Source organism: Puma concolor, chromosome B3 (assembly GCF_028749965.1).
Source record: "Puma concolor isolate L17-30 chromosome B3, mPumCon1.1.hap2, whole genome shotgun sequence".
Taxonomy (NCBI): domain Eukaryota; kingdom Metazoa; phylum Chordata; class Mammalia; order Carnivora; family Felidae; genus Puma; species Puma concolor.
Genome location: NC_141672.1, coordinates 138332277 through 138344745, shown reverse-complemented (window position 1 = coordinate 138344745; position 12469 = coordinate 138332277). Strand labels below are relative to the sequence as shown.

General features: G+C 45.7%; 1 protein-coding gene across 1 annotated transcript in view; it reads left to right on the top strand.

The window, feature by feature from the left end:
• Positions 1 to 6132, top strand: part of SLCO3A1 (solute carrier organic anion transporter family member 3A1) — a 319399-nt gene extending 313267 nt beyond the window's left edge. The window contains exon 11 of the mRNA XM_086711482.1: positions 5451 to 6132. Coding sequence (XP_086567608.1) covers positions 5451 to 5533 — 83 coding nt within the window. The 3' untranslated portion in view covers positions 5534 to 6132. The remainder of the gene's footprint in view (positions 1 to 5450) is intronic.
• Positions 6133 to 12469: the final 6337 nt, after the last annotated feature.

Below are 12469 nucleotides of genomic sequence, written 5' to 3'. Positions count from 1 at the left end.
GGAAGACCAGCGGCCTGGCCCCCTCCACGCCTCCGCCGAGGAAGGCTGTGAAGCGCCAAGGCACCCTGGGGATGCTGCCACTCCAGAAGGCCACAGCATGTGGGCTTTCCTCACAGCTAATGAAGGAGCAAGAGAGGCTTCCACTCACGGTCCCCCCCTAAGGAGTTTGCTAGTAGCGCTTAGCAGGCAAAATAATAAGGGGAAGCCAAGAGCTTCTAAGGAATCCTTTGACAGACTTGTTAATGTCTTCCAAGTAGGAAGGAGTGTGCTGCTCCATAAAAATCACTCTTTTCTCACCACTTTACAGTAGAATAGCTTCCTCTAGTGATGATTTTTAAAGTTAGGCCTGTACATTTTAAAGTGGTGTCTATACATTTAAATCCCTGATTCCACTTCCCTGTCTCCAGTCGTGACCTAGAACTTCCCCTCAGGCATGGCAAGATTTTCCCATCCCTTCCCCTTGGAAAGCTGCCACTCCAGAAGGCCACGGCCCGCAGGCTGTCCCCACAGCTAATGAAGGAGCCCGAGAGGCCCTCTGAGGTGACCCGCAGAAACGTTGCATACAGGGGCAACCAGCCAGTCCCCAGGATGATCCCCAGTCCACTCCCGAGGAACCTTCTCAGTAAAAGGATTCAGCCATGGTTGCTAACCATCATCACCCCCACCACAACCACCACCACCATGACCAGCCTTCTGGAGCAGGCCATTCATTGAGGAGCATATAAAATGGGGGGAAAAGTAAAATACACATGCACACTCACTGAGAAACCCTCTGAGGAAAAGTCATTGTTGGCTTCGATGAACCTGCAAGCTGGTTTCCTTGCTGTATGCTGTTCAGGTCCTTCTAAGTGTGGTGTCTTCTCCACCCAGTCAGGCCTACCGGACCTGAACCATAAGCACTCCTCAGCAGCGTTCAGCAATACAGGTCAATGTGTAGAAATCAGCAGGCTGATCAGAGGGAGAAGGACAGGATAAACTTGTACCATTTGGTGACATTCCGCTCGAGTGTTGTTTGTGTATTCGGTTGGGTTTGTTTTGAATGAAGGGAGAAAGCCACACAAGCTGTTTTTCAGACCAGCAGAGAATATGTGCTGTCTTGTGGTGTTCTTATCTGACCATTGTGATCACTCAGGAGAAAATTCCAGACATGCAGTAGGGGCTTGATTGCTGAGCCCTCTCCTCAGCCTGCTCTCAACCATGATGTGTTGTTTCCCTGTAGGTTAGAATCCAGGGCGAATACTTAAGAGGTGCCATGTTGTCCAAGAGAAGGTGCTGGTGAAATGAAGTCCAGCCTGGAAAGTTAGTTTGGAACATAAACATAGTCCTTACCCTCCGAGCTTTCTCTTGTTCATTGTCCCATCACTGCTAACTCAGTCCAAGTTCTTGAGTTCTAAAGGTACAAGGACCTAACCTCTTTGAACAGCTGTCCCTGATGATAGCCTTCAGAGCCAGCCCCCGTGGGGGATTATGGTTGCTCATGAATAATTCGGCAAGACAGAAGGATCTCTAACTGGTAGAAAGTGCAACAAGATATTCTTGTTCAGATGTGTCTCAGGGGACCTGTTGTCCCGGGTTACACGTGGAATCTACACTATCTGCACACACAGCCACCCACCCACACCTCCTGTTTCTCACGTTTGTAGGTGACCTCAGAGTGCTCGGTCATCGTGGCAGGAAGGGGTTACAAAGACTAAAACGGCAAATTCAGAAAAGCAAAGATTGTCCTGTACCTCAGCCAGCCGCGACTGCTCTGGAGACAGAGACAGAACTACCTCTCAGAGACCATCCACATGGTAGCTCAGTTTTCCTTTGCACGGTTGTCGCCATTAGGGGACGTATTGCATGAACTTGATATCTTCTAAAGATGTATTTATTCACTCATTCCTTCATTAAGATTTTGACAATATGCCAGGCCATGGGCCAGGTATGAAGACGAAAAGACATGGTTCCATCCTCCAAGAGCTCACGGTTCAGTGAGCCAGACAGACCTGAACATAAACAAAAGCAATAGAATGATTATGTGAAGAGCCCAGCTCTGACTGGGCCCAAGGAGGGCTGAGAAATGGTGGTGGTAAGTTTGGCTTCCTGGCATCAAGAATCAGGAAGGTTTGAGAGACAGAGGCATGGTCCAGAACCAAGAACTAAAGAGCAGTGGGTGGCTGCCAGAGAGCTGGGGGAGAAGGTCGCCTCTACAGAGAGGGCCACCAGAACAAGTTGACAAACTTTCTGTAAAGGGCCAGGTGACAAGCATTTTAGGTTTTGAGGCCATATGGTTCAGACCACTGAACTCTGTTACAGCATGACAGCCACTCAAGTGTAAACAACTGTGTAGGCTGTGTTCCAATAAAGCTTTATTTACAAAGACAGGCAGTGGCCAAGGGCAGTCATATGCAGAGGTCTGAAGTCACACAGCAGGGTTGGGGGGTAGGGGACTCTAACAGCCAAGGCTGCCGTGGCATATGCCAAGTTATGTGTTGGAAGGGTCCTGTAGCCAGGTGCCCATCAGCCCTGATGTTACCACAGGAATTCACGCAGGTAGCCCATCTTCCAGGAATGAGGTGAGTACCCCATCACTGTCAGGATTTGCAAATGAAGGCAACATCATCTTGCTCTCTGTGGACTGGAATTGGAGCTACAGGATCTGATCTACATAGTTCGACCACAATAATTGTCCTTTTTTTCTTAAGCGATAAAATAGGGATGGGAGGAAGAAATGTAGGAATGGGTGAAAAAAGTAAATCCAAATAGTATTTCGAATCCCTGTCCACCAACACAAAACACTGGCACCATGGAGCTAATAGATACGCCAGGTGGAATAATTGGTAAGCACTAATAATAACTAATAATAGCTAACATTTACCAAGCACTTACCGTGAACCAGCTTATTACACGTAATAGCTCACTTAATCTCAGCAAGAGCCCTGTGAGGCAGGAACTGTTTCTAACATCAGTTTATAGGAGCAGGAAACGAGGTAGGGAAGGCTTCCAGGATTGGCTCAAGGCCACAAAGCAGAGCTAAGATTCGAACCCAGGTCTGTGAGTCCAAAGCCTGTGATCTTTGGCTTTACGAGCATCCCCTGCATATACTGGGCAAGATGTGAGCCCCCACCCCACACCCCGCTCCCATAGGGACTGCCTCAGCAGGAAGACTCTGGCTCAGGAAGACTGTGGGTTCTACACACTCTCACGTGCCCCCTCACATAACAACCAGCATACCACGACAGGTGTCTTCCAAGGACTTCTGTCCTTCCTGTGTTGTTCCTGGTCTTGACCACAGAGCCCAGTGATCAATTTCTATGGGGTGGTATACGAGAAGCAGACAGGTAAGAGGAAACAGGAGATTCCTTTGCTCTAATGCATTCTGAGATGCCAGGGAGGCATTCCTCAGTGCTGGTCATCGGCTGCAATGGGGAGACTCCAGACACCCCTCCGCCATAGTGCGTAACATCTACCTCGGGAGTTTGGCTCTGCCCCAGGGCCGTCAGACACACCAACACTGGTCACTGGTTGAATAGGTCTTCTTCTGTTATCAGATATTAAGCTTTTAGGAAGAGAGTTTCTAGACATTTCTATTTTTGCATTAATGACTCAGGCCAGCAATCAGTGGTTGGTGATTAGCATAAATTCTGAATATTTTTCCATAAGGCAAAGAGATTGTCTCCTTCTGCTATGAGCAAATGGAATAGTAAATTTTCTGGAGGTTTAACATTCCTGTAGGTTGAGATCTTGCCATCCCATTAAGTCCCCCAAAATAATGTTTTTTTCTTAAATTCATGCTAACTTAATAGAAGAGAGCTCTCGTGGTGATACGTTTGTGAAACTTTGGCTTTATAATCTAAGGCCATAAGATGAATCAGAAATGTGCAATGTAGGAAGTTGCACTACAAAAGGAACCCAGCTAACATATAGATTGGCCCAGCACCTTAAAGGAAGAAGGGGCTGGAGAGCTCACATTTAAGAGCCTGCTACCCACATGCCACATGCCAGAAGGCATGGTCCCAGGTAATGCACCCAGCAGCTTTACACCGGGTAAAGGTAAGTATCATTTTTTCCACTTTTACAGGTCAGGAAACTAAGGTTCTGTAAACCCAAGCCTCTTAAAGTCACACAGGGAGTTAGAAAAGCCACCAGGAGCCAATGCCAGGTCTGTCTGACTCCAGAACCTGTGCTCTTTCCACTATACCACCATGTAGCCACCAAAGTGAATATACAGACCTGCTTCTTAGAAAGCTTCAACAAGGCCAGCAGGACATCTCTGGGGGAGGAAATCCCACAGAAATCTAGACTTCATAGAGAAAATGAGCCAAGAGCTGGAGGTGAGAACCTCTGCAAAATTTTGCCGATGGGCACGGGGATCTAAAATGAAAAGGAAAAAAAAAACACCTATTTTGCTTTAGTAATTAAACATTAGAGATCTTTAAACACACCCCTCCTTCCTTCTTCTACCTTAGCCACATCGGGGGAAGTGTCCCTGCCACTCACCATCCTCTACCTTATTTGTTCTGGGCACAAGAACCCAGCTCTCTCGCTTTTATACCACCCTCCCCAACTTCCTGGCCCCCAGGCTTCCAGCAAAACTCCAAGGCCACTTGACCCTCTCGAACACTGAGGAATCATGCTCCCAACCGCCCCCGAACACATGAGCTGCCTTCCATAAGCCAGCTCTCAGCTGCAAAACCCTGAGGACAAGAGTGACATTTCCACGCTGTCACCTTTTTGTAACACCGGGTCGGAGTCTTAAAGAGGACAAGTAAATGAGCAGGGATTTGTATGGTCCCACTGTGCTTATCATTGAACAGCAAAGGTGTGTGCTCTGCTCAATGGGACCTACCCAGCTTATAAATCATCGCAGGGACTAGCTGGGTTTTTAATGCCTTTTAAGTGAAGCCACAGCATCTATTTTGGAAGTGTGGCATAGGCTTAAAAACTTTGCTCCAGTGAGGAGACTGTGTGACTCAGCGTGCGGTGAATCCTGTGGCTGAAAAGAAAACAGAACGTCCGGGATGCTGGAGGACAAAGCATGACATTATGACGCTAGAGGTATTCTCTGGCGCTCAGCCACATCTTCAGCAGAAGATTGCGGCGACATTTGGAGTCCCAGAACACAAGGCTTGTCACTGGTGATTTATAGGAGATGAGGACAAGTTAATGACTGGGATACATCTTATTCGTTCCCATAGAAGAAACAGCCAGTTGAGTGTTGGGATAGATAATAGATAAATACGCCTCTTAGAAAGATTTGGCCTTCACAAAGGTCTCTGGGCTTGGAATCCGGCTGTTTGGGTTACATGGAGTAAAACCCAGTATTTCATTGCATGACTTCTCTTGTCCATTCCACTGGAAAGCCCTGATGCTATTATATAAGCCTTTAAAATATATATATATATAGGAAAACCAGAAAAGACCGATCTCTTTTTCCTCTTGGCTCTTCTTCCCTCCTCCCCTTTTAGGCACAGAGTACCAAGACATTGAGACTGAGAAAACCTGCCCTGAGTCACATTCACCTTCAGAAGACTCCTTTGTGAGAAGCTGAGGGCCTGGCCCTCCTCCTCCTCCTCCAGAGAACAGCCCGCCATTATCCACAGACCTCGCAGGCCTGACTTAGCGTGCTCTGCCCTGCCCGAGAACCCAAGGGTCCCTGTGTGGATTATCTGGCCAGTATGTGGTCCTTTAAGGCCCCAAGCATAGGCCTGTGATGAGGACTAAGGAGGTGGCTGTGGTCAGGAGTCCTCTAAACCCTTGGAGTAGGGCATTTTTCCCAGGTCGCCAAAGAGTAATGTTGACTAAGTGTGCAAATTCCCTTTGGCCCATCCCTCCCTTGGCTCCTGTGGGGACGTCCTGCTGACACGCTTTAGAACCCCCTCCCCCCCTTCTTCAGGATGCTTCTCTGATGGAGGGCTCCAGCAGCTTTTCCGAAAAACCAGCCAAGGCTGGATTGCAATGAGGGGGTGGCAAAAATGACCCTGTTTCACAGAAGGGAGGGGAAAAAAAGCACATACTCAATAGATTTTGAGTGTGGTATTCTGTATTTTTGCAGCTTATATTTTCCAGATGAGCAGTTTAGAATACGTGATGTAAAGTACACACTGTACATTTGCTGAAAATTATATTAAAAGCACTATTTTAATTCTTTCTCTGTCTCATGCTGTAATCTCTAGTCTCTTTTTTTTCTCTTGTGTTTTTGGGGTAGAATGGTCTTGCAGCGGTTCTTTTGGAGAGTGTTTCTGGCTGTGTATGTTCTATATTTGTGGGCTTTGAGTTCAAAAGAGCATGAGCTTTGGAGCCAAAACAGTCCTGGCTTTGAATCCTTACCCCAGCACGTGGTACTGGCGTGGCGTTGACCAAGTGAGCTGACTCCTCTGAGCCTGTTTTATCACTTTTACATTGGAATGTTGACATCTGCTTTATACGGTTGAGAGAAGATTTAAATGAGGTCACGTGCGAAGGCACAAAGCTCTAGCACAGAATGGTCACTTGATAAATGGTCATTATTCATGGCCACCCCAACCTCTGTTTGGAACAAGATGCTTCATGGCACTGATATAGCTCCTACTCCTACGTTTTATGGGCCTGTGCTGTGGCTGTCTGGCTTTCCTTTCTGATTCTCCTACTGGGACAACTGGGAGGGAATGGCTTCCTCTCAGGATAAACCCACTGGTATTTGGTGGAGGCTCAATGTACGAGCGAGAGAATGAACAGCCTCAGACGCATCAGCCTGTGAGGCTTTGACTTCAGTCCCTCTCCTCAGAGACAACAGCAGTATTTGCCTTCCCTCCTCCAGGGCCACACACCCTCCTATCAGCCTCACCCCGTGGATGGGGCCCCAGTTGTCTTCCCAGTCCTTGCCAGGACTCTTTGTAATTGGCTACTTTCTCCTCCACATCCTTAGTCCACTGGCTGGACTCCTGCCACATGTGGACAGGTTGGTCAGGTGATGCCAGCCACTGATGTGCCTTTTACATTCGTTACATTGCCAGCCAGACTGGAGCTCCAGAAGCTGGTGCTTGCATTTTGTCTTCTGGGTGAAAGATGTAGGCTGGCCCCATTCCTATTGGGCCAGCCCTGGTAACTTTTTTCATATCCCCTTCCAGCCTGGATCTTGCCTGTGACAGCCTCATTCTTTGAAGTTGAGCTCACTTGAAATCAAAGCTTGTCAAGCTAATGTTACTGGAAGATTGCACTCACCTCAGCCCTATGCTGTCTTTTCACTCAGGAGTCAGTGGCATCACAAGAGAGTATGCTTGAGCGAGTTACCTTATCTAAGGCCTGATTACCCAGCACACTGGTACCTTGAGGACTCTTTTTCTAGCGTAGCCCTGCTATTTATGTGATTGTTTATGGTTTGCAAAGCAACATGATTTATTCTCTCCAGCATAAAGATCCCAAGAAAATGCAATTTTAACATTCTCCTTCCTGATGAGGAAAGATGCTGAAGCAGCTCAAAAATGCATCAGTGGTTCCTCCCGGGAACGGGGCTTCATTTACACTGGAAATTCAGCAGGAGGCAGAAGGAAGAAAGGAAGGTCTATTGCTTATGGTATTCCTGCTCTCAGTCCAAAATTTCACATTTGTGTTTCATCTATGCCCCAATTTCTTTTCTCTTGATGCCTTTCTTCCTATAAATGTGGTCAATTTATGGAAAGCCTACTCTCCATCCATTTTATCTTAACTTCACAAAGATCTATTATCTCTGATTTGGAGTCAAGAGACTCATCCTTCAATACTTGAACAGGTCCATAAGACATCTGGTCATACAGGTTGCTCAGCCAACTCAGGGAGAATGGGCAGCTTCAACTCACATCCAGCTGTCAGCAATGTCCTCTCAGCCACCATGGCCAAAAGGGGCTTTGAACCACATATACCTGTCATCCATCTTGATCCACATTTGAAAATCCAACTTTACCCTTTTCTCAGTCTTTGTGAAAGGGCTGGTTAGGCATCCAAGTATCTGGCTCAATCAAAATAAAAACAAGATGTTTCTATGCCCTCAAATATGGATTCAAAACTACTAGTACATCCACTTTGCAAAGAACCTGTCATCTTTTCTTCTTTGTTTTCTTTTTAGGCTTTCCTACTTCAGGAACTACTGCTATAGAACTATTTCCATAACTCTGCAGAGAAATGTCTATAGTTAACACATAGGGCAGAAACTTAACTTTTGCTTTCAAGAACATACTTTTAAAAGTATAAGCTTGGAGCCCCGCATCAGGCTCTGCACTGACACCATGGAGCCTACTTGGGATTCTCTCTCTCCCTCTCTCTCTGCCCCAACCCCTGCTCGCTTGCACTCTCTCAAAATAAACTTTATTAAAAAATAAAAACAATTTAAAAAAAAAAAGTCTAAGTTTCCTGAGTTTCAGTGTTCCCAGGTATGAAATGCATAAACTTGCCTTTATTGGATCCCCAAAGGAAGGCTTTTCAGATCTTCAAGAGTGTTTCAATGGGCAATCCTACCTCTCTGTTCCTCATAAGGGTATTAAGCTGGGGGGCGGGGGGGTGGGGGAGGTGGATAAAGAAAGAGCACAAAGGCAGAGTGACAAATGCATGAGTTGTTTCACCTGCAAAATAGGAAACAGCCCATGGGACTCAAACTTGCCATGACAGAAGTCAGTGGCCTCCTTTGCAAAGGAGACATTTGTCTATGATGTTCCTCTCCATCACCTGTCACTGAGAACTTTGCCACAACCCACAGGGGCATTTGAAATGTCTTCCCAATGCAATGAAAGTGGAAAGCCTCTGTCCTCAGGCTTTATGCCCAATGTAGCAATGGGATCCTTTCTTCTCCAGATTCTCAACTCACCCCCAGGCCTAGCCTTGCATTTCTTCAAGGAATTATATATTGAGCCAACTATATTTTCATGGTAAAATTAGTGCTTAATATAAAGTTAGAAAAAAAAAGGCACCCAAAGAAAATGGCCATTACTTCAGTTGTTGCTAAAATAATCATGGTCTATATCTTTAAGTTTTTGCAAATGAGTAGACATTACAATGCCATGTGAGTAAAGGAGACATATCTATCTTAAACAGGACATTGGAGATAAGACCTTATTTAAATGTCAACTCTCCCTGTGAATGTGACACTTAAAGAAGCACAGTATTGTCAACCATTTCTTCAGGTGGTATCAGCAGATCAATCCCCCCAAATATCAGAGGCAGCTACTGAGGAGCTGAGCTACAGGACTCAGACCCATGCTGGGGTGACAACAGGAGTAACAAATACTTGGTGGTCCTCACTCTGACTAGGTCCCACCCTCTACTTTATGGCATCCTATGCTCGCTGGGAACCTGAGCACTGGGGAAGATGGTGAGTGGTGCCTCCATGCTTTCTATATTTCAAACTGAAATAGTAGGCTCCGCATAGCTGAGAGCAGTAGGGGGACAGGATGGCTTTATGTAAGAGCAGCTAGCAAGTTTACATGTCAGCTCCACTGTTCACTAGCCTTGCCAGGCTCCAAGTCATGTCGCCACTCTGACCCTGTCTTTATGTAGCTCAAAGATGGGAAGGTTTCAGCCTGCTTGGCAGAGTCATCAGAATTCCATGTATGTACAGCCTACAATCAGTCCCCATGGGATTCAATCAGTATTGAGTTTCATTGAGAGGCCTCATCCTTGGCCACATAAATACAAACCAGCTTCTATTTACCAATATTTTCTACTACTTTGTTTTTTGGAAACCCTCCTCTCCACTGGGTAGCTGGTCCCTTAATGACCTCTCAGTCAATTCCTTAATTTTTGAGTCATTTTTAGTTATTAAAACAGCAACACTTCTAGATCTGTCTCCTCAGACAAGGGAAACAAAAGAAAAATAAACTATTGGGTCTACACCAAAATAAAAAGCTTCTGCATAGCAAAGGAAACCATCAACAAAATGAAAAGGCAACTGAACGGGAGAAAATATTTGCAAAGGATGTATCCAATGAAAGGTTAACATCCAAAATTATAAAAATCTCATAAAATTTCACACCAAAATAATAAATAATAATAATAATCCAATTAAAAAAGGGCAGAGGACTTGAATACATACATACATACTTGAATAGGACATACTGATGGCCAGCAGACACATGAAAAAAAATGCTCAACATCAATCATCAAGGAAATGCAAATCAAAACCACAATGTGATATCACCTCACACCTGTCATAATGGTTAGTATTAAAAAGATAAGAAATAGCAAGTATTGGCATCAAGTGAGGACGTGGAGAAAAAGGAACACCCACACACTATTTTGGGGAATGTAAATTGTTACAACCACTGTGAAAAACAGTATGGGGCTTCCTCAAAAAATTGAAAATAGAAATACCGTACTATCCAGTAATTCCACTGACTACTGGGTACTTACTCCCCCCCCCCAAAACCCCAAAAACACAAATTTGAAAAGATATATGTACCCCTGTGTGTATTGCAGCAATCACGATAGCCAAAACATGAAAGTAATCTAAGTGTCCATTGATAGAAGAATAGATATAGATATGGTGTGTGTGTGTGTGTGTGTGTGTGTGTGTGTGTGTGTGTGTGTATGTGTGCGCGCGCATGTGTGTGGTGGAATATTACTTGACCATAAAAAGAATGAGATCTTGTCATTTGCAACAACATGGATGAAACTAGAAGGTATTATTCTAAGTGAAATAAGTCAGAGAAAGACAAATACCATACAATTTCACTTATATGCAGAATCTAAAAAAATAAAACAAATAGACCAAAACAAAGCAGAAACAGACCCATAAATACAGACAACTGGAGATTGCCAGAGGGGATGGGCAAAAAAGATGAAGTGGGAAGGCCAAGCTTCCAGTTATGGAAAGAATAGGTCACCGAGATGAGAGTTACAAGGTATGGAGTATAGTCAATGATACTGTAATAGTGTTCTATGGTGACAGAGGGTAGCTACACTTGTGGTGAGCACAGCACAAGACATCTTTATGGAATCACCATGTTGTACACCTGAAACTAATGTAACATTGGGTGTGAACTGTACTTCAGGTTTTTGTTTTGTTTTGTTTTTAAAGCAGCTTTGCTATACTTGAGAACTCCAGGCACACATGCTGTTCAAGCCTTCCCCAATAAGAACAGGCCTAGGGACCTGTAGCTCTGGGGGCATGGAGGGAAGGGAGTTTGGTGTGATGTCTCGCTCCACCTTCCTCTTCCCTGCCCAAATCCACCTCCAGACCAAGGTGTGGAAGTAAAGAGAGAAGCCCAGTTTGCTTCCTGGACTATGGACTCCAGCCCATGGCTAACCTTGCTGACTGAGCCCCTTCTATGAAGTGCTGGTGTAGAAGCAGCATGCCCCAGAGTAAGCCAAGCTAAAGAAGGATTGCTTCCAAGAAGCTCCCCTGGGCTCTGGAGCTCCATTTGGAGAAGCAGCTCTAATTTCAGGCAGACTTTCAGTTGCCACCCATGGGCTTCGTTCCCTTGCAGAAAGCACCTGTTTGCCCTACACTGGGTTAGTCCCTGGGAAACCTGCTATACCTCCAGCCTCACCTTTCCTCCTAGCCTGGGTTCTGGGTGTTAGGTAGGAGCCAAGCCATTATCTCCATCTCCCCAGCTGTCTCTGATAGTGCACCCAGTGTACAAGATGTTAGCCTCCCCCGCTTAATACAATCCTGGACTTTGGTGATCCCATTCCCTCAATTTTGAGGCAGAAAACCAGTCAATGCCTTTCTTCATAAACATCACTTGTCCCCCTAAAAGGTGTCCCCTCACCCCCTGTTCAGGCCTGTGTGTGTGATGGCAGGGGCACAGACAAGATATGGGGAAGGAGAGGAGATAGCAGGGACAGCTTTTCTTAAGAGGGAAAAACCCCCAACGTTTCCCCTGACCTGCCCCCCACCACCACCTTATGCTACCATTATCAAAAGAGGAAGGCCAGCTACCAGGTGGCCCTGATGATAGATAACACTCCTTCCAGAGAGGCCTCCAATTTTTCATAATGAACATCCATCTTTCCCTAAGCGCTCAGCACTTTCTACCCTTCAGGTAGTTAATTATTTGTAGATTTCACACTTAATGAAAGAGTATTGATCCAGGGCCCAGTGTGGAGCCCTGTGCCCTAGGAGGCCCTGTGGCGAGGTCCAAGGAAGCACTGTACTCAATAAATTCGCAATTTAGATGGGGGAAAAACAAGCCTCCGTATAGTAGGAGGACCTTTATGACACAAGTATACATCGAGGCACTGTTGTTGAGAAAGAGACGCCATGATGGGAATTCAGAGAGGACAGAATCCCTAAGGATCAGAGCAGCCAGATGAAGCATTCTCAAGGAGGTGGGGTGTGCCAAGGCCTCAAAGGAAAATGTTCTCACTTAGGCTTCAGGTGTGATGCTTTACTCTGTCCATTAGAATGGGTTTCTGGAAAGAGGCAGGAAGTAGTTGCAGAGGTAAAATCTCTACGAACAGACACGAGGATAACCCTAACAACACACCAAGCACTAGGCTAAATTCTTTACAAATGCCGCCTCCTTATCTCAGCCTT